General features: G+C 43.9%; 1 protein-coding gene across 1 annotated transcript in view; it reads left to right on the top strand.

Annotated features, from left to right (window-relative positions):
* The first annotated feature begins 2,368 nt into the window (after positions 1–2,368).
* The window catches only part of LOC142150886 (uncharacterized), a 41,311-nt gene continuing 20,087 nt past the window's right edge, over positions 2,369–23,592 (top strand). Inside the window, exon 1 of the mRNA XM_075206060.1 lies at positions 2,369–4,432. Within this exon, the coding sequence (XP_075062161.1) occupies positions 2,864–4,432 (1,569 nt within the window). The 5' untranslated portion in view covers positions 2,369–2,863. The remainder of the gene's footprint in view (positions 4,433–23,592) is intronic.

The following is a 23,592-nucleotide window of genomic DNA, read 5'->3' as shown; positions in this document are numbered from 1 at the left end:
TTTCAAAACAGAGTAGATTTATTCAGTGCTGACAAAGACAAATGTTATCAAACCATTTATTTCCACATCGCCAGTTACCAGCAAATGATCTGTAAACATTACATATATTTTAGTGCATTCTTTTGACAATCCAGATGTAACACATTGATCCACCTCATTGACTAGACAAATAGGGGTTTATTCAATTAGCATTCGTGCCCGCGATTACACGCGGCTGCACGGGTCCTGATACTGCAATATCACAGATTTCTGTGCGCACCCCATAGGGTTGCGAGGGGAAATCCGCGATGTTGCGGTACCGTAACACCACTTTACACGCGCAGCTGCAAATCCTAATTGAATATGCCCCTAATCAGTTTATCCTTAGAATGATCCGTTACCAACATACCCACCACACACAGGGTGTAGCACTTGGTTTATACAGCAAGACGCCCCCTAACTCAGCTGCTCCCCAACTTCACTATAGAAACTAAAGCAGTACAGGGAACATACATCTCCCCTCTGATATAGATACAGGTAGTTGTTGGAGTTTCTGCTCCCATAAATGGCTGTTTCTGAATGTTTGGATCAACCCAACTGAATTACATTTTAATCCGTTGTTAAAAAAAAATGAATATATGAGGTTACTCAAACAGTGGTCCCTAGTAAATATCGATGCTGATAACACCCGCAATACTTACCCCAACAGCGTGATGACGAAAGTGGTATTCCCATATTGCTGAATTGCTGTTTGGAGGCTTTTGGGGTACCTCTTTGGTAAGTAAGGTTTATAGGCTGACCAACCGGCGTCCCACTCATAGTGCTCAAAGAAAAACTCGGAGACAAGTGTTTGGCAAAATATATTCCGGCCACAGCTTTATTAAACATTCCTGTAACCGGCAGACAAGCGGCGTGCAAGGCTATTAGAATTTACCGAATATTCTAGTTCCATCTAGAATAAATAGTGGCTAAAGGAGTTCCAATTAGATTAACGATCTGTGTGTCAAGGGTGAGAGAGGTTTACTTTGGAAACCCCTAGAAATAACTAATTTATAGAGATAAGAACACAAGATAAGTCTGGAGAGAAAGAGTTATAGATATCTTTGTACAATTGATTGAAGCTCATAACTACAATGTAAAGGATAGTGGTAATTATTATACTATGTAACCACAAGAGGGTATGCTGTTTTCTGTATAAATATTACTATACCAGTTTCAGTAAAACAGAACTGATTATTCCAGACAACTGTGTGTGTCTCAGATCAGTTTTCCAGTGCGCACTGTATACCTGAACTCAGAAGGGATTTTACAGGTGGTAAAAGGTCTATTGCCGTTAACAAAGACATGGAATATTGGCGTTAGGTTTTCTGGTTACACAGCCACAGCAACTTAACACTGTTTATCATGTTATCAGGTATTAAACAAATAAATTGCTGTGTCCCTTAGTATAACTGAGCCTATAGATATAGGGCCTCATTTAGAGTCAGACGTGAGTCCTTCTGTTCAGCGCATAAAGCCCTTTTGGCCAAAGATTCATCTCAGTTTGCCCTGTGACTGAGGCGGATCTCTCCGTTGTACCTCTCTGCGCTTAGAGAGGTGGAACGGGGGAGCTAGTGGGCGAGCCTAGCAATGGAAAGCTGTGTTCACGCTCTTTACATGCTATTGTGAGTTGAAAGCAACCGCAAATAGGTATCTAGGAGTCATATCTTTTGCGGGTGCTAGAGACCTTGATGTATTAAAAAACAAAGTAAAAAATAATGAAATAAAAAAAAAAAAGGTGTGCACCCCTCCCAAACAGCATAGCCAATCCTTGTGCTGTTTGGGGGGCCAAAGAACAATTTAAAAATTTTTTTTTTTTTAATTTAATCATCTGCTTTTCAGAGCGCTGTGCATGATACACTTGCACGACGACCCATAAGGCACATAGGGGTCTATTTATGACCCTTCATTTTTTTCTGTAGAAACTTTTCAATTCTCATCGCATAGATGCGGATGGAAAAGTTTCTCATATGTATTAAAAATCAACACAGGAACAGCCATTCTAAAAAACGGCTGCTCCTGTGAAGTCTTACGCTTACCTAACACTGGATTCTTCTCTTTTTCCTTTCTCTGCGGTGCTGATAGTCCCTCTTTCAATCCCTGTGCGCATGCGCTGACCGGTAACCTCGGGCATGCGCACAGAGATCCGTGTCTGCAGGAACCTGAGGCATGTGATGGAGGAATCATGTGATCCCTCCACACATGCGCTGTGCAGCTCTGCTCGTCAGAGCAGCGCTGTTTTCAGTGTAATGTTTCACTTATGTTAATGTACGCCAGCTTCATATGGCGCCAGCTTCAGAGGGCGTACATTAACAAGTAAAAAAAGAAAAATACTTCACCTGCCACACTTTAATACATAGCGTTACTGAGCACTCCCCATACATTGTTATGGGAAGTGCTCAGAAAACCGCTAATGGGTGCAAAGCAGCAGATATCCCCGATATCTGCTGCTATGCCAGATTAATACATAAGGATTTTAACGGTAAAGTCCCGAAAGCTTACAAGGGGGGAAAACTTTAATAAATAGACCCCATAAAGAGGTGTGTGTTCAATTTGCATAGTATTCTAAGTCGCATGGATCTAAAGATCCGTGCCACTCTAAATACTATGTAAATTATGGGATGCAATTTACACTTATGATTTCAGTGTAAAATGCATCCGACTCTAAATGAGGGAGTCTCCCGGACATTCCGGGAGAGTTGGCAAGTATGAAATTGAGTCCGACTCTAAATGAGGCACATAACGTGAGTGACAAGCTCAGCCTCGCCCTGTGTGGAGAATGTGATCCCACTGGTGTCTGAGTGTCAGAGACTTTCACTTTAATTTCTCTCTTCTGCTGTCAGCGATGGCGTCTGCTGATTTGAGACAGGAGCTGGACTGTTCCATCTGCCTGAACATTTATACAGATCCTGTAACACTGAGATGTGGACACAACTTCTGCCGGGTCTGTATTGATCGTGTGCTGGATACACAGAAGGGGTCTGGAGTTTATACCTGTCCTGAATGCAGAGCAGAGTGTCAGCAGCGTCCTGCACTGCAGAGGAACATAACTCTGTGTAACATAGTGGGGAGTTTCCTGTCTACTCGGCCAGATCAGGAGGAGACTGGGATCTTCTGCACTTACTGTATTCACTATCCTGTTCCTGCTGCTAAATCCTGTCTGCATTGTGAGGCTTCTCTGTGTGATAATCACCTGAGAGTACACAGCAAGTCAGCAGAACACGTCTTATCTGACCCCACCACTTCCCTGGGGAACAGGAAATGCTCCGTCCATAAGAAGATCCTGGAGTATTACTGCACTGAGGACGCTGCCTGTATCTGTGTTTATTGTTCAGCTGGAGAACATCGGGGACACAAGGTGGAGACGTTGGATGAGGCCTCTGAGAAGAAGAAGAAGAAATTGAGAAATGTTCTGCAGAAACTGACCACAAAGAGAGAGGAGACTGAGAAAAGAGTCCAGAGACTGCAGGAGCGCAGGAGAGAAAATCAGAAAAGAGCAGCTGGTGTAACAAAGAGAGTCACTGCCCTGTTTAGAGACATCAGGAAACAGCTGGAAGACCTAGAGAAGAGAGTCCTGAGTGAGATCTCCAGGCAGGAAGAGAGCGTTTCACTCTCAGTCTCTGATCTGATCCAGCAGCTGGAAATAAGGAAGGACGAGCTGTCCAGGAAGATGCGTCACATTGAGGAGCTGTGTAACATGTCTGATCCAGTGACTGTCTTACAGGAACCAGACACAGGTGACTTGTGTGATACTGAGGGCAGAAAGAGACATTATAACCAGGTCCATGGTGTAGGAGATCTGGATGTGAATCTCATATCAGAGACACTACAAACAGGATTATCTGATATAATAACAGGTATAAATGTATGGGTCTATGTGCAGGAACCTACAGACATATTACTGGATGTAAACACAGCTGCTAATTATATACATATATCAGATGACAAGAAAACTGCATCCAGATCACATATAAACCAGAAACGTCCAGAAACACCAGAGAGATTTCAGTATTATCAGGTAATAAGCACCAGGAGATTTTCCTCAGGGCGACATTACTGGGAAGTGGATGTCAGTAAATCAGGGAGCTGGAAGGTAGGGATGTGTTATCCCAGTATAGACAGGAGAGGATATCAGTCATACATTGGATATAATAACAAGTCCTGGTGTTTGTGTAGGAGGCATAATAATCATTATACAGTGATACATGACTGGAAAGAGATCCAGTTACCTGACAATATTCCCTATGATAGAGTGAGGATATATCTGGATTATGAGGCTGGACAGCTGTCCTTTTATTCTCTGTGTGACCCGATCAGACACTTACACACCGTCACTGCCACCTTCACTGAGCCCCTTCATGCTGCATTATGGGTACTGGGTGGTTGTATAATGATATCTGGGGGAGTCAGGAGCTGAGAGAAATGATCACAAGAAGTCTGCCCAGAGACTGATGACATCACAGAGAGGGGAATCTGATTGGTGGAACACTTTTCCAATAGAAAGCAGCAGTGGGTGGAGCTACAGCTGAGCTCCTCCTCCTGTGTAACCAGGTGACCAGTGTGTCTGGATTTGTTCCCTTGTTGGTGTGTTAGAAACTTTCATTATAAATATATAATTATACATGTATGTGGGCGTTCCCCATCTCTGATTTACTGATAGCTGTGATTGGCTGAAGTAACTGTCTGTCAGTCAGTGTATATCCTATTACTGTAGTCAGTGCTACACTTCCTTCTATTGGCTGTAATGGATGTAGGGGGTGAATGTATTATCTCTATATAGCTCCACCTCCTGGGAGTTCTAGTCCAAGACTGTGTTTCTTACATAATACAAGGTGACTTGGACTACAACTCCCAGCATGCCTCATTGCTGAGTTGTATTAAGTTCATATTTGTCTGGCTTACCATGTATAACTATTATATTCTTACTATTATAATGTTGTTCGTTATACAATCTGCTCTTCTTCTACCACACTGTGTATTATTATTATCGTAGATTTGTAAGGGGCCACAGTGCTCTGCAGCGCTGTACAGTAGGGAAAACAGGACATACATAAAACAAGGATGGCAAAATAAATGCAGACATGAAAACAAAGGGTATGGAGGACCCTGCTCATTAGAGAGCTGACACTGTAAATGGAAGAGGACACAGCTGAAACAAGAGGAGCGAGTGTGGCTCAGAGTGGAGATTGGGACAGCTGTGAGGTGCATTAGTGTGAGTAGTGTTATCAGGAATAAGGTCACCTCTAAGAAAGAGATGGGTTTTCCGAGAGCTTCTAAAGATTTGAAGGCTGTGGGAAAGTCTGATTGAGCGTGGTAGGGAATTCTGTGTATAACACCGTTACTTACCTCCAGGTACTTTTTAAGTGAAAGAGTTCTATAATACTTATTAATGACATTATGGGCCTGAGTCATTAAAGAGAGTAAGGCAAATAAAGGAGCAAATGTTCTCCGGGACAAACCATGTTTCAATGCAAGGGGTGCAAATTAGTTAATTATTTTCAACATAAGTTAAATACTGGCAGTTTTTTCATGTAGCACACAAATACTTGATTGCTTTATTTTTACACTGAAATTTAAAGTTGATCTAGGACATGCCCTATCCCAACTATAAATCTGTCCCCACATTTTACATTTACCCCCCCCCCCCTCTAATGGAACATAGTTTTGCCAAGGTGCAAAGTTACTCTTTTTTTACTTGCTTTCCTATCCTTAATGACTCAGGCCCTATAAGTCATTCTTGTTATGACACCAGTCTTGGGGGTAAACGTATGAAGCTCCGATTCCTGCAAGTCAATGGAAATCAGCAACTTTGCAGGAGAAATTTAAAGTGGCGATGGCTTGTAAAGGCAAGTTTGTCTTTACAAGCCATTGCCGATTTAAATTTCCCCTGGAAAGTCGCCAATTTCCTGTGACTTGCAAAAATCGGAGCTTCATACATTTACCCCTTGGTCTGTATTCTATGCTGGCGTTACAAAGAGGAGGCATTGTGGAGCAATGAGGTGATATAATGTACACTGTGCTGGATGGTGTCACTATATACATGATACGTGTATATACACTTTACATGAACTAACATAAATTAATATGTGCATAAACTTTCACCACCAATAGTCTCAACTTTTTCAGTCTTCAGTCCAACAGGAGAACTAGAACATGTGACTGTGCTGCTACCTCACAACTGTCTTGAATTCAGTGGGACAGTCCTGAATAGCGGTCCTTGGTAGGGGTGTGGCTTATACACAAATGGGTGGAGTTTCATCCCAAAGCAGCATTTGAGGTCTGGGCAGATCAGGGACGGTGCTAATTTTGACCTGTTTTCGACTGTTGGGGGTATGCTGTGCTACATAATCCTGGAAGTCAGAAATTATTGGGTTGGTGTTACATTCTTTAAAGATATTTCCACATTTGTGTAATAATTACATGTAATAGACCCATTAGTTCTAGTTTTTGAATATAACACCCTTCATATCTTTATTGTTAGATACACTTTTTAGTAGAGTGTATCTAACATGTACCTGAAACTAAAATATTCTGCAGTATTCTCTGTCTTCGGAATGAGCGCACACTGCAGACATAACTACCCCAATTACTGCATCACTGTGCCAAAATCAGCAGGTTTAAAATGCACAGTGCAAATAGATTATCATGCTGATCATTTTAAGACAGACATGCAGTGGCCGGGGGTCGGCCATGTCTGCACCTCTGCAGAGACTTCCTGCCCGGAAGACAGAGCAAGGTGCAGCAATGTTAGATGCCGTCTACTAGGCAAACAATGAAATTTACACACAGGGTTGTATCGATCAGATGGGTCTATTACATTTATTTATTAAAGAAAATGAATGTCAACAAAGAAGAACATATCCACTAAAAGTGTGGTTTAATTAACTATTATGTGATATATGTTATGTAATATTGTTAATCTTTCCCTTTTCTTTCTTTAGACAGTCATTATTGTTGTAGTAATTTATACAGATTTGTGAATGAATATTGTGACTATGAGGTCATGTGATGTATACAGCATAATAGTACAAAATGTTGTAGGACATCTAGAGGATTAGAGATTTTGGGGCCTTTCACAAATTTTGGGTGATGAACAAATAAAAACTGCTCATACTGATACACATTGTGATTTGTTTTCTCAAATGAGATATATAAATCTGAATTATTATGTTTTATTAATAAGGTTCCACAAGGCTTCCGCATTACATACAGATAAGAACAATGGGTACAGATAAGCAGAATAATAAATACATGGATGTAACAGAACAAATCACATGATACAGACACAATACAGCACAAGTGACTATAGGGACAGAGCGCGGGCAGACATGAGACATAGGGTCTGAATTATCTGTGGACACAACTTGTGTATTTAAGAAACACATGTAACCTGTGTACACGTGTGCCCGTATTCACAGACAAGCGCACATGAGGAAGACGTTGGGAGATAAATGTGTTAGTAACACACGTGACATTCAGCGTCATTACATAATAATGGAATCTTCTATGTGATTTTGGGGCAGTTGCACCATTTTGCACTACAGGCGTCTTTACTCCTAATTCACATCTGAACGCGCATGTCTGCGTTTCCTTAATTACCCTCATTCACCTTATTACTCCTAAATAATTACTGCATATTAACCCTTTCAGTGCATTACCTCATCAACCTGCACTATTCCAGGAGAGCAAAACCCCTTTATAACATTACTAACAAATATGTCTCATTATTACAGATTTGCTGAGAAACAATAAAAAACACAGGAAAAGGTTTTTTAAACAACAAACTTTTTTTTATCAAACAATCAATAAAGAAAAATAAACATTTTAACCTTTTTAACAGCGGTACAACTAAATTAAGAATAACTTTTTTTTGTTAAATATTTTTGAATATTTGTTCGATTTTTCTATATTTTTTCTACAACATGAGCAGGGGTGGGTCATCTTCTGTACCTGGAAATAATAAAATAAAAATAAAATTAGCAGACTTTGATATTGAAAAAATTAAAGTGTAAATGTACTACTAGATTATTTAATCAAAATACTTCCATTCTTCTTCAGGGGCCTGGGATGGGCTCCCTGTATCCTCCAACTGGGGCTACTGGGGTTCCTCCATCTGTTTCTCAATGATCCTGAGGGTTCCTCCCAGGATCCTCATGGGCTTCCGCTAGGTCTTCCTTGGATTCCTCTGGCTCCTCCTTGACCTCCTGTAGGGGGCGATGGCAGCCTTCTGTTGGAAGTAATATAACACATTAGTATTTTATTAAATATTATCTCTCTCTCCTAGATAGATAGATACATAGATATAATGTTAGGTTTCAATGTTAATTATTAAACACAGATGACCCCACAGGCGGGGACACCCGTGACCGGGCGGAGGAACAACAACCACATGAAGGTCAGTGGATAGTGGCAATAGCTGAATCTCGCAAAACAATTGTTCCAATTGAAATCACCACAGATTTACATGAAAAAATGGATCATATCAGAAACAAGACGATGACTCACTCAACTTGTGAGAGATTGACTGATGCCATTATTTCTTATATTGGAAATCAAAGTGACGGTCCTCCTGCCCCTGTGGCACCTATTACCCCTCCTGCCCCTGGGGCATCTATTACCCCTCCTGCCCCTGTGGCACCTATTACCCCTCCTGCCCCTGTGGCACCTATTGCCCCTCCTGCCCCTGTGGCATCTATTACCCCTCCTGCCCCTGTGGCACCTCCTACTCAGGTGACCTGGAGGCAGCCATGATCAAGCAACACAAGAAATATTGGGCCAGGAGGCAAATCAGTGTGCAAAACAAAATGATTTTTGTGTGTCTCACTTGTGTTTGTGTGTGTCATTATTTTGCTGCTTGTACCACTAATTGCACTGTATTTTTTTTAAAAAAAATGGTTCCCTTGATTATTTGTCCATTTATTGTAAGCGTTACATTTTAAACAAACACAAAAGGTACTTACATATAAAGTAACATGAAATCACATATGCCTTGAAGGCCGAATATTCTTGTGAATCTGGAGGACTAGGATTGACGTCATCTTCCTCCTGACCAGCAACCGCGGCCTCTTCCACTCATGGAACCCCACTCATGGAACCCCACTCTGGGTGGTAATATTGTGAGAAATTCCCTTATGCATTGTAGATTTTGGGGTAACACATTATAGACCAGGGGGTAATATTAAAATGATAATGTTAATGGTAATGGGAACAAATAAATGTTCATGTTAAGCCACACAATAGTGCCCCCAGTTTATATTAACGCCACATTAGCCAGTGTATGCGACTCACCTCTTGTAGACAGTGGTTACATTCCATCTTGTTCTGTATAAAATGATAGGTTGACTGAAAGGTGATTTATGACCCTGGGTGAGATGTGGGATTGCTACTTTTCACTGATAAATGTTATGTGCCCGCCGTCTCATGGACGCAGGGTGTTACGTTGCATGAACTGATGTGATAAGAAACTTTACGTGGCACAACGCACTGGGGGTTATGCTGGCATGTTATCGTGGCTGTAGGGCAGGATAAGGGCTGCCGCCGATACAGCAAATTTTTTGGCCGGCCCCTGCACAGGTGAGAAGCCAGGGTGCTGTATGCTGCCGCCGTGCGGCGGTGCCTGCGAAGGGGCGTGGTCAACATGGTCATGGCTCGACTTCGTTAGACATGATATATTGGTGGAAATTCAATTGCCGGCGATGTGACGCGCAGATTGCCGGCAATTACGGTAGAAATCTCCACTCATTTTCCCTCGCACCCCAGGGAAATTATGGGTGGGCATTTCTGTCAAATCTCCGCGGAGACACTTCGCGGCTAATTGAACTCCCTATTATGTATTAAAATTGTGTTACTCTCACCTACCTGTGATTGTAGCTATCACAACCTGGTACTGGATTCTTGCGTGGATCCTGCAATGTTGGGAGCTGTTGGAAAATGTAAATATGGAAAAGCGAGCAATAAGTGTACACCGTACATAACACAGATCATGCAGTATATAATACATACATTATAATAAAATATTACATTTATCACAGCCTCCCCAGACACATCACACCACCCCTCAACTACATCATGCATCACGCCACCCCCTGCCACATTACCCATCACGCCACCCCCCAGACACACCACGCCATCCCCCAGGCACATCACACCACCCCTCAGTTACATCACACATCACGTCACCCCTTAGCTACATCACGCCACCCCTCAGCTACATCACGCATCACACCACCCCCTGCCACATTACCCATCACGCCACCCCCAGACACATCACACCACTCCTCAGTTACATCACGCATCACGTCACCCCTTAGCTACATCACGCCACCCCTCAGCTACATTACCCATCACGCCACCCCCTGCCACATTACCCATCACGCCACCCCCAGACACACCACGCCATCCCCCAGGCACATCACACCACTCCTCAGGTACATCACGCATCACGTCACCCCTTAGCTACATCACGCCACCCCTCAGCTACATCACGCATCACGCCACCCCCTGCCACATTACCCATCACGCCACCCCCAGACACACCACGCCATCCCCCAGGCACATCACACCACCCCTCAGTTACATCACACATCACGTCACCCCTTAGCTACATCACGCCACCCCTCAGCTACATCACGCATCACACCACCCCCTGCCACATTACCCATCACGCCATCCCCCAGGCACATCACACCACCCCTCAGTTACATCACGCATCACGTCACCCCTTAACTACATCACGCCACCCCTCAGCTACATTACCCATCACGCCACCCCCTGCCACATTACCCATCACGCCACCCCCAGACACACCACGCCATCCCCCAGGCACATCACACCACTCCTCAGGTACATCACGCATCACGTCACCCCTTAGCTACATCACGCCACCCCTCAGCTACATCACGCATCACGCCACCCCCAGACACACCACGCCATCCCCCAGACACATCACACCACTCCTCAGTTACATCACGCATCACGTCACCCCTTAGCTATATCACGCCACCCCTCAGCTACATCACGCATCACACCACCCCCTGCCACATTACCCATCACGCCATCCCCCAGACACACCACGCCATCCCCCAGGCACATCACACCACTCCTCAGGTACATCACGCATCACGTCACCCCTTAGCTACATCACGCCACCCCTCAGCTACATCACGCATCACGCCACCCCCAGACACACCACGCCATCCCCCAGACACATCACACCACTCCTCAGTTACATCACGCATCACGTCACCCCTTAGCTATATCACGCCACCCCTCAGCTACATCACGCATCACACCACCCCCTGCCACATTACCCATCACGCCATCCCCCAGACACACCACGTCACCCCCACAGACACATCACAAACGGGCACAATGCCATATATATATATATATATATATATACACATACATAATGCTATTTACACATACAAAATGTCACACATATATAATTCCATACACATACATACTGCCATAGACATACACACAATTCCACATATATACTCAAAGCCAGGCTATAACACCCATCCCCCCCCAGTCCCTTGTACTCACCTCAGGCTAGATTTACTATCAGGCGGTTTTCCGGCGGGTTTGCATTGCAAACAGCCGGATTTACTAATGGGCGCATTTGAGCTTCAATTTGAAGCCGCTGGCGATGTCACGGCGGGATGTAATGCTCAAAGCCGCCGGCGGCTTTGAATAGAACATGGCGCTTTTGCTTTAAATGACGGCGCTTTTGTGTAAAGGCGGTTTTTTTGAAAATTACACCTGTCTCCTGGCCTGTTACTATTGGCTATTTTCAAACTCAGGAGATTTGACATCACAAGCCCTATATAAACCATTGGCCTGACACTTTTTTCTCTGATAGGGTTTTGAGGAGTTTTGTGAGAGGAGTTTGGAGGATAGTGGTTTGCTGAGAGTTGGTGAGAGTTGGAGTTTGGTGGATTGGTGGAGCGATATCTGATTGAAGTGTGAGTAGTCCTGTGGTATTTTTCTGTTTTGTACATTTATTTTCTAATTTATTTTCTGTCTTGTATTTTTTGTATTTGACTTGTCCTTTGTCTGTGTTACTTGTGTGTGACTGTGTGGAGAGTGTGTCTGTAGGTAGTGTAGTTTGTTCTTTGTGTTTGTAAGTCTTTCTGTGTTTTGTGTTTTTATGTCTTCTGTGTAAAAATGTCCAGAGATAGGAGGGGAGAACAGGCTGAGGAGAGGGAGATGGAGGTTGAGGGGTCAGAGGAGGGAGAGGGAGAGGTTGAGGAGACAGGACAGGGCAGGAAGACCAAGACAGGGAGGAATGTGCGCTTCTCACATGATGAGAATTGTGTGTTGGTGCACAACATCATTCCCTGCTACGAGGTCATCCTAGGGAACCTGGCAGCCCGGACTCCTCTAAGGCGGCGTCACCAACTGTGGGGGAGAGTCTGTGAGGCCGTGAACGCGGTGGGCCCACTGAAGCGGACAGTGGCGCACTTCCGCAAGCGCTTCTCTGATATTAAGAGGAGGCTTAAAGAGAAGATGGCCCAGGAAAGGAGGTCGACAAGGCGCACGGGTGGTGGCCCCCCACTTCGTATGGAGTACACCGCGTACGAGGAGGAGCTGCGCCAGATAATGCCGGCTGAAATTGTAGAGGGCATAAATGTCCAGGACACCGACTCGCCCTCTTTTGGCCAAGTAGTTGGTGAGTTATTTGTTTTTTTTACCCTAACAGTATTTTAAATGCTTTTTTCTTTTTAAAATGCTTTTTTCTTTTTTAAATTCTTTTTTCTTTTTTTTTTTTTTTTTAACTCTTTATTTTCAACAACAACATGAGTTACAAAAAATCCAAAGTAAGAATACAAAGGTACTGAATACAAAACAGGACATTAATCATAACTGGAATGATCCAACTGTAAGCCTTGGAAAGGCCCGTAAATAGGAAACCCTATGCTGTTGTGTTTTTCCAAAGTTTTATTGAAGAGAAGAAGAAGAAAGGGGGGAGATGGGGGGGAGGAAAGAAAGAGGTTAAGAGGGGAAAGGGACAGGAGGATAACTCAACATATACCTTCCGAGGGGGGAAGAAACTAATCCGGCACCCCCACGAGGGGAAACAGAGCCCACACTATAAAATAGGGATGAGCGCGCTCGGATTTCTGAAATCCGAGCCCACCCGAACGTTGCGGATCCGAGTCGGATCCGAGACAGATCCGGGTATTGGCGCCAAATTCAAAAGTGAAACTGAGGCTCTGACTCATAATCCCGTTGTCGGATCTCGCGATACTCGGATCCTATAAATTCCCCGCTAGTCGCCGCCATCTTCACTCGGGCATTGATCAGGGTAGAGGGAGGGTGTGTTAGGTGGTCCTCTGTGCTGTTTAGTTCTGTGCTGTTTAGTTCTGTGCTGTTTAGTTCTGTGCTGTTTAGTGCTGTGCTGTTTAGTGCTGTGCTGTGCTGTGCTGTGCTGTGTTCTGCAGTATCAGTCCAGTGGTGCTGTGTGCTGTGCTCTGTCCTTCTGAGGTCAGTGGTGCTGCTGGGTCCTGTGCTGTGTCCTGTTCAGTCCAGTGGTGCTGTGTCCTGTGCTCTGTGCTTCTAAGGGCATAGTTATTTCCCCAATATTCCCCTGTGTTTAAAAAAATAAAAAAAAGTTTTTTTTATAAAATACCAAAAACTACTTTAATATTTTTTAATTACCACAAAATTTTCACAACCAATCCTGCAGTATAAGCCCATTGGTACTGCAATATTACCAAGTTCACACATTCAGCAGTAAAAGTCCAGTGGTACTGCAATATTACAAAGTTTACACATTCTGCAGTATCAGTCCAGTGGTGCTGTGTCCTGTGCTCTGTCCTGCTGAGTTCCGTAGTGCTGCTGGGTCCTGTGCCGTGTCCTGTTCAGTCCAGTGGTGCTGTGTCCTGTGCTCTGTGCTTCTAAGGGCATAGTTATTTCCCCATTATTCCCAAGTTTGTAAAAAATAAAAAAAAAGTAAAAAAAAATAAAAAATTAAAAAAAAAAAAAATATATATAATAATTATAACCAAATTTGCAAAACCAATCCAGCATTATAAGTCCATTGGTACTGCAATATTACCAAGTTCACACATTCAGCAGTAAAAGTCCAGTGGTACTGCAATATTACAAAGTTTACCCATTCTGCAGTATCAGTCCAGTGGTGCTGTGTCCTGTGCTCTGTCCTGCTGAGTTCCGTAGTGCTGCTGGGTCCTGTGCCGTGTCCTGTTCAGTCCAGTGGTGCTGTGTCCTGTGCTCTGTGCTTCTAAGGGCATAGTTATTTCCCCATTATTCCCAAGTTTGTAAAAAATAAAAAAAAAGTAAAAAAAAATAAAAAATTTAAAAAAAAAAAAATATATATAATAATTATAACCAAATTTGCAAAACCAATCCAGCATTATAAGTCCATTGGTACTGCAATATTACCAAGTTCACACATTCTGCAGTATCTTGTGCTACATATAATGGAGACCAAAAATTTGGAGGATAAAGTAGGGAAAGATCAAGACCCACTTCCTCCTAATGCTGAAGCTGCTGCCACTAGTCATGACATAGACGATGAAATGCCATCAACGTCGTCTTCCAAGCCCGATGCCCAATCTCGTAGTACCGGGCATGTAAAATCCAAAAAGCCCAAGTTAAGAAAAAGTAGCAAAAAGAGAAACTTAAAATCATCTGAGGAGAAACGTAAAGTTGCCAATATGCCATTTACGACACGGAGTGGCAAGGAACGGCTTAGGCCCTGGCCCGTGTTCATGACTAGTGGTTCAGCTTCACCCACGGATCTTAGCCCTCCTCCTCCTCCCCCCCCCTACAAAAAATTGAAGAGAGTTATGCTGTCAGCAACAAAACAGCAAACAACTCTGCCTTCTAAAGAGAAATTATCACAAATCCCCAAGGCGAGTCCAAGCGTGTTGGTGGTTGTCAAGCCTGACCTTCCCATCACTGTACGGGAAGAGGTGGCTCGGGAGGAGGCTATTGATGATGTAGCTGGCGCTGTGGAGGAACTTGATGATGAGGATGGTGATGTGGTTATTGTAAATGAGGCACCAGGGGGGGAAACAGCTGATGTCCATGGGATGAAAAAGCCCATCGTCATGCCTGGTCAGAAGACCAAAAAATGCACCTCTTCGGTCTGGAGTTATTTTTATCCAAATCCAGACAACCAATGTATGGCAATATGTAGCTTATGTAAAGCTCAAATAAGCAGGGGTAAGGATCTTGCCCACCTAGGAACATCCTCCCTTATACGTCACCTGAATAACCTTCATAGTTCAGTGGTTAGTTCAGGAACTGGGGCTAGGACCCTCATCGGTACAGGGACACCTAAATCCCGTGGTCCAGTTGGATACACACCAGCAACACCCTCCTCGTCAACTTCCTCCACAATCTCCATCAGATTCAGTCCTGCAGCCCAAGTCACCAGCCAGACTGAGTCCTCCTCAATACGGGATTCATCCGAGGAATCCTGCAGCGGTACGCCTACTACTGCCACTGCTGCTGTTGCTGCTGTTAGTCGGTCATCTTCCCAGAGGGGAAGTCGTAAGACCGCTAAGTCTTTCACCAAACAATTGACCGTCCAACAGTCGTTTGCCATGACCACCAAATACGATAGTAGTCACCCTATTGCAAAGCGTATAACTGCGGCTGTAACTGCAATGTTGGTGTTAGACGTGCGCCCGGTGTCCGCCATCAGTGGAGTGGGATTTAGAGGGTTGATGGAGGTATTGTGTCCCCGGTACCAAATCCCCTCGAGATTCCACTTCACTAGGCAGGCGATACCAAAAATGTACAGAGAAGTACGATCAAGTGTCCTCAGTGCTCTTAAAAATGCGGTTGTACCCACTGTCCACTTAACCACGGACATGTGGACAAGTGGTTCTGGGCAAACGAAGGACTATATGACTGTGACAGCCCACTGGGTAGATGCATCCCCTTCCGCAGCAACAGCAACAGCTGCATCAGTAGCAGCATCTACAAAATGGCTGCTCATGCAAAGGCAGGCAACATTGTGCATTACAGGCTTTAATAAGAGGCACAACGCTGCCAACATATTAGAGAAAATGAGGGAAATTATCTCCCAGTGGCTTACCCCACTTAGACTCTCATGGGGATTTGTGGTGTCAGACAATGCCAGTAACATTGTGCGGGCATTAAATATGGGCAATTTCCAGCACGTCCCATGTTTTGCCCACACCATTAATTTGGTGGTGCAGCATTACCTCAAGAGTGACAGGGGTGTGCAGGAGATGCTTGCGGTGGCCCGCAAAATTGCTGGACACTTTCGGCATTCAGCCAGTGCCTACCGCAGACTAGAGGCACATCAGAAAAGCTTGAACCTGCCCTGCCATCACCTCAAACAAGAGGTTGTGACGCGCTGGAACTCCACCCTCTATATGCTGCAGAGGATGGAGGAGCAGCAAAAGGCCATTCAGGCCTACACAGCCACCTACGACATAGGCAAAGGAGTGGGGATGCGCCTGAGTCAAGCGCAGTGGAGACTGATTTCCGTGTTGTGCAAGGTTCTGCAGCCATTTGAACTTGCCACACGAGAAGTCAGTTCCGACACTGCCAGCTTGAGTCAGGTCATTCCCCTGATCAGGCTGTTGCAGAAGCAGCTGGAGAAAGTGAGGGAGGAGCTGGTAAGCCATTGCGATTACAGCAAGCATGTAGCTCTTGTGGATGTAGCCCTTCGTACGCTTTGCCAGGATCCGAGGGTGGTCACTCTTTTAAAGTCAGAGGAATACATTCTGGCCACCGTGCTCGATCCTCGGTTTAAAGCGTATGTTGTGTCTCTGTTTCCGGCGGACACAAATCTACAGCGGTGCAAAGACCTGCTGGTCAGGAGATTGTCCTCTGAAGAGGACCGTGACATGCCAACAGCTCCACCCTCATTTTCTTCCACATCTATGGCTGCGAGGAAAAAGCTCAGTTTTCCCAAAAGAGGCACTGGCGGGGATGCTGATAACATCTGGTCCGGACTGAAGGACCTGCCAACCATTGCAGACATGTCTACTCTCGCTGCATTGGATGCTGTCACAATAGAAAAAATTGTGGATGATTACTTTGCTGACACCATCCAAGTAGACATGTCAGACAGTCCATATTGTTACTGGCAGGAAAAAAAGGCAGTTTGGAAGCCCCTGTACAAACTGGCTCTATTTTACCTGAGTTGTCCCCCCTCCAGTGTGTACTCGGAAAGAGTTTTTAGTGCAGCGGGGAACCTGGTCAGTGAGCGGCGAAGGAGGTTGCTTCCTCACAACGTTGAAAAAATGATGTTTATAAAAATGAATAATCAATTCCTCAATGAAGTACAGCACTGCCCTCCAGATACTACAGAGGGACCTGTGGTTGTGGAGTCCAGCGGGGACGAATTGATAATGTGTGATGAGGAGGAAGTAGACACTGTAGGGGGAGAGGAATCAGAGGTTGAGGATGAGGACGACATCTTGCCTCAGTAGAGCCTGTTTAGTCTGTACAGGGAGAGATGAATAGCTTTTTTGGTGTGGGGGCCCAAACAAACCAATCATTTCAGTCAAAGTTGTTTGGTAGGCCCTGTCGCTGAAATGATTGGTTTGTTAAAGTGTGCATGTCCTATTTCAACAGCAGACCTCTCAACTGCAGCTCATCCCTCCTCTGCGGGGATAATGTCTCCTGTGCTCTGACACGTCACTCTGTGTACTCTCAGCCTCAGGATCTGACACTACAGCTACCATGCCTCTTGTAGCAGCCCTCACTCCAGGGCCTCTTCCATGTGCAGTGTCCCCCTCTCTCTTGGGTTCACTATAGTGGCATGGAGTTCTCCCCCTCATCCAGGGCACACATTCCTTGCCCTGGCTCAGTCACCACGCTCAGACTTCCAGGCAATGCTGGGGGAGCCTGGGAGCTTCCACCCCAGGTCCCCAGCTACAACTCTCCTCTCCTGTGTCTTCTCTCTCTTTCTGACACTTGAAAGATCGTGCCTTTAAATGAAAAAGTCAGTCTTGATTGCACGACTATGTGCAAGTGCAACAGGGACATTTTTTTGGGTTTACAAAGTCAAACAGTAACACTACGACCCTGTCTGTCTGGGGTCTGTCAATGACGAATTGTCTGGAGCATGTTTTGAGGAGGTATTGTGGCCCCGGTATCAAGTTGGGTACCGGGGCCACCCCACTACGCAGTCCAGATACTTGTTTGGTGGAATTCTGACACGTGGAGGGTGTATTTATTTTATTGTGGCCCCGGTACCAAATTGTGTACCGGGGCCACCACACTACGCAGTCAAGATAGATAGATGCGTATCATAGATAAAGTACATTCAGTGGTGTGGGGCAAATTGAAAAATATTCAAAATGCACTGACATTATCAAAAACAAGAGGTTGTCACATGCTAAAACTCCAACATGTATATGATGGAGAGGATGGAGGAGCAGCCGTATGTGTAGTGTAATGCAGACCTGTTGAAGGTTTTTTATATATTTTATTGTGGTGCCCAGTGCCCACTCCTCTACGCAGTCCAGGTACATTTATTGGTGCGAATCAAACAAGTTGATGGTTTTCTTATTATATATATTGTGGTGACCCACTCCTCTACGCAGTCCAGGTACATTTATTGGTGCGAATCAAACAAGTTGATGGTTTTCTTATTATATATATTGTGGTGACCCACTCCTCTACGCAGTCCAGGTACATTTATTGGTGCGATTCATAAAAGTTCAGGGTTTTTAAGATATTGTGGTGACCCACTCCTCTACGCAGTCCAGGTACATTTATTGGTGCGATTCATAAAAGTTCAGGGTTTTTAATATATTGTGGTGACCCACTCCTCTACGCAGTCCAGGTACATTTATTGGTGCGAATCAAACAAGTTGATGGTTTTCTTATTATATATATTGTGGTGACCCACTCCTCTACGCAGTCCAGGTACATTTATTGGTGCGATTCATAAAAGTTCAGGGTTTTTAAGATATTGTGGTGACCCACTCCTCTACGCAGTCCAGGTACATTTATTGGTGCGAATCAAACAAGTTGATGGTTTTCTTATTATATATATTGTGGTGACCCACTCCTCTACGCAGTCCAGGTACATTTATTGGTGCGATTCATAAAAGTTCAGGGTTTTTAATATATTGTGGTGACCCACTCCTCTACGCAGTCCAGGTACATTTATTGGTGCGAATCAAACCAGTTGATGGTTTTCTTATTATATATATTGTGGTGACCCACTCCTCTACGCAGTCCAGGTACATTTATTGGTGCGATTCATAAAAGTTCAGGGTTTTTAATATATTGTGGTGACCCACTCCTCTACGCAGTCCAGGTACATTTATTGGTGCGAATCAAACAAGTTGATGGTTTTCTTATTATATATATTGTGGTGACCCACTCCTCTACGCAGTCCAGGTACATTTATTGGTGCGATTCATAAAAGTTCAGGGTTTTTAAGATATTGTGGTGACCCACTCCTCTACGCAGTCCAGGTACATTTATTGGTGCGAATCAAACAAGTTGATGGTTTTCTTATTATATATATTGTGGTGACCCACTCCTCTACGCAGTCCAGGTACATTTATTGGTGCGATTCATAAAAGTTCAGGGTTTTTAATATATTGTGGTGACCCACTCCTCTACGCAGTCCAGGTACATTTATTGGTGCGAATCAAACCAGTTGATGGTTTTCTTATTATATATATTGTGGTGACCCACTCCTCTACGCAGTCCAGGTACATTTATTGGTGCGATTCATAAAAGTTCAGGGTTTTTAATATATTGTGGTGACCCACTCCTCTACGCAGTCCAGGTACAATTATTGGTGCGAATCATAAAAGTTCAGGGTTTTTAATATATATTGTGGTGACCCACTCCTCTACGCAGTCCAGAAAGATACCTTGTTGCAACGTTTTGGACTAATAACTATATTGTGAGGTGTTCAGAATACACTGTAAATTAGTGGAAATGCTTGTTATTGAATGTTATTGAGGTTAATAATAGCCTAGGAGTGAAAATAAGCCCAAAAACTTGATTTTTAAACTTTTTATGTTTTTTTCAAAAAAAATCCGAATCCAATACCTTAAATCCGAACCGAGACCTTTCGTCAAGTGTTTTGCGAGACAAATCCGAACCTCAAAAATAACGAAAATCCGGATCCAAAACACAAAACACGAGACCTCAAAAGTCGCCGGTGCACATCCCTACTATAAAATGAATAGAAAATGCAATTCACTGGGTGGCGGGCATTGAAGTCTGATGGAAAGAATACCAGAAGTCCCACACCTTATGAAAATTTGGTATTTTGTCGTGAAGAAGGCTAGTGATGTATTCCATTGAGGCCATATACCAGACCCGGGAGACTATGCTGTGGAGACTTGGAGGGGAAAGGGATTTCCACTCCTTGGCAATTTGCAGACGGGTTGCTGCACAAATATGCTGCGCAAGCTTGTCTCCATGTTTGTTAAGGGACCGAACCCGAGAACACAGCAGCATAACCAGAGGGTCTGGCAACACCTCAATCTCAAGTATTTTTGTGATAAGGTCAGCAACCTGGGACCAAAGATTAGAGATGCTGGGGCACGTCCACCAAATGTGATAGAATGAACCAACTTCCCCACATCCCCTCCAACAGAGATCAGAGGTGCCTGGGTAGATTATATGTAGTCTCGAAGGCACAAGGTACCATCTCGTGTATCTTTTTTCTTTTTTAAATGCTTTTTTCTTTTTGTTTTTATTTTTAAAAGTGTTTTTTTTTTTACTCTATTAGTTTGTAAAGGATTTTTTTTTTTACAAGACTTCTGTTTTTTTTATTCGCAAACACATTTTTGAAATAAACCGTATATTTTTAACATGTTTTTTGCTGCAAATACATTGTATGCTTTTTCTATTACATCCAGAATCGGCAGGACCGCAGTTCACTCCCAGTCCCAGACCTACACCTCCACCTTCAGCGAGAGATTCGGGCACAGACGAGCAAGCAGGTGCGTGATTTCTGTTTAGGAGAGAAATAATGGAGTTAATTGATTTTCTGTGCAAATGTTGCTGTCAATGTTTTTTTTTTGTTTTTTTTTAATTGTTTGCAATGAGAACTTAGGGCTACATTTACTAAACTGATATGTTGCCTATAGAAACCCATCAGAATATACCTTTACTTTATTTATTGCATTCAACAAAATGACAGCTAAAATCTGATTGGTTGCTATAGGCAACATCTCCACTTTTTATAGCATGCAGTTTAGTCAAAATAACCCAGCATGTACTACACAGATGGAGTACTAAAATAGTAGTAGTTTACCCCAAAGCACGGTCTAGCAGCATTTGGCTGAATAAATGCTTATATTTGTAGGTTAAAAAGACTTTGCTTTTTTATCCCCCTCAGCCATACACAGTCCAAATGATAATGGGTAGTAAAAGGATAATAAGCGCATCCTTAAGCAGGTAGCATAGGACAAGAAATCAGGAATGCAAACATTGTGAAAGAATCTGTAGTTGCTAAAGAATATTCTTTCCTATCCAGTGTTCAGAATGCAATATACAAACATATTATATACTATATACTTACCGTCATTTTTCATACACAGGGCCCTCTTCATACCAGGCACCTCAGACGGAGTCCCTGGAAATGTCCCCTGAGCCAGAGGATCAAACGACCATCACCCTGGTAACAGTGGATGCCCCTGTGTCTGGCCTCCAGAAAGTTTCACCTGGCCCTGCTGAACCATCACACCACCAACCTGCACCTGAAAGTATGGACCCAGCCAGAGAAATGGCGCAGTCTATTGGCGCATTCCAGCAGCCGCAAACAATGTTCATGGACAGGCAAACTCACCACATGTCCCAAATTGCGGCCCAGTTGAGGCGGATACACCGCTCCAATAGTCAACTCCCTGCTGGAATCAACCGTCTGGCAACTGCTTTAGAACAAACCAATGTGCAGCTGGCCCAAATGACTGAGGCTGTGGAGGCCTTACATTCCACAGTACGTGAGGGGAATGCCAATGTGACCCAGCTGGCAGGGCAACTACATTCAGAAATTGTAGCCCGTTTACCGACACCTATGTCTTCAGCCACCACCAGTACCGCTAGTACGCCTAGCACATCTGTACAGAGTACTCCAAGGAGTGGTGCTCGCACCAGGGGGGGGCGAGGGAGGGGAGAGAGTGGCACCAAGCATTGCGATATGCCTGCAAAAAGGCGTCGCTAGTGCAATAATTATTATTGCTTAATGTTTTCAATTGTTTGTGTAAGCATTATACGTTATTATTTATTGTGTTCTGCAATAAATGCAGTTAAATTTCTATGGTGTCAGTCTTTCTTTTCTGCTAATTAAATAAGAGTATACTGATGTTTTAAAAACTATGCACTAATTTCACTTAAACATTGACCTCTGACTGTCACATTCCAGGGATGTTCATATTTACCACATGAGGAGTACACACTATCCTCTTTTTAAAGGTTCCAATTTACAAAACATTTAAAATAAAATAAAAAAATTGCACTCACATAAAACACATTTTTGAGCAATAAATGTTTATCATACTATGTACGTAAAGTAGTAAACTACGTAAAGTAGTTTGTAATTAGACGGTCTCTAATCTCCCTTCCGCCCTCTGTGCTCTGCACATCACCATATGTGACACGGACCCCTTCTTCTTCACTGTCTACTGCAATAATCGGTGGGGTAAGTTGATGTATTGCTAGATTATGTATCAAACAGCCAGCCAGGATAATATCAGACCCCTTTTCAGGTGCATACATAGCCACCCAACCAGATTATTCTAGTAACCTGAACCTAGTTTACCAAAGTACAAAGGTACGCTATAACACACCTCTACTAGTGGGTATGTGCCTCATTGAATTTGTGCTGTGCAGATGTGTGAGGACGCAGCAGAGGAGTCATCAGCCAGAAACCCATTCTTTATTGAGTACATTAGAATTGCTTTTACACTCTGTTAGGGGTTTTGTTGCAATATTAAAAAAAAAACAACAAATGTGGAACTCAGTAAATAAATTGCATGGTGGGAAAACACAAGAGAAAAAGAAACCAAAACAACACTGCAATTACAAGACACTGGCCTTTTAACATATACAATCCCAAAAGAAAAAACTTTGTACATGAAATGGCCCTTTTCCTTCTGTTATGATTGACCAAATACCTGACACAGCGCACTGTATGAACAATCTCGCCGCTCACAAGCAGCGCTTTCATTTTGGTCTTTTGAATGGCGGTTTTCCGGCGGCTTTATAAACCCCCTAATAGTAAATCCGGCTGTTTGTATGTTGAACATTGTTGAAACCGTCATGGCGCTGTATACAGAGGCGGGTTTGGAAACATCATTTCTGGCCGTTTGGACGGCGGGTTTAGCCTTAGTAAATCCGGTGATGGCTAAACCGCCGCCAAACCCGCCGAAAGTCGCCGGGTTTACAAACACGCCTGTTAGTAAATCTAGCCCCTCATCTCCAGAGGCTGATAGCTCCACGGCTGTGCTCTGAAATGACAGCAGCCTGGCAGCAGTCTGATTTGTTGCCTTGCTGCCTGTCTCCATTAGTTCAGTGACAGCCTGTCACTGATTTGCTGTTCCGATTAGCCCCACCCCCTGTCAATTAGCCCCGCCCACTCAC

Source organism: Mixophyes fleayi, chromosome 4 (assembly GCF_038048845.1).
Source record: "Mixophyes fleayi isolate aMixFle1 chromosome 4, aMixFle1.hap1, whole genome shotgun sequence".
NCBI lineage: Eukaryota > Metazoa > Chordata > Amphibia > Anura > Limnodynastidae > Mixophyes > Mixophyes fleayi.
This window is presented reverse-complemented; position numbering and strand designations above follow the sequence as displayed.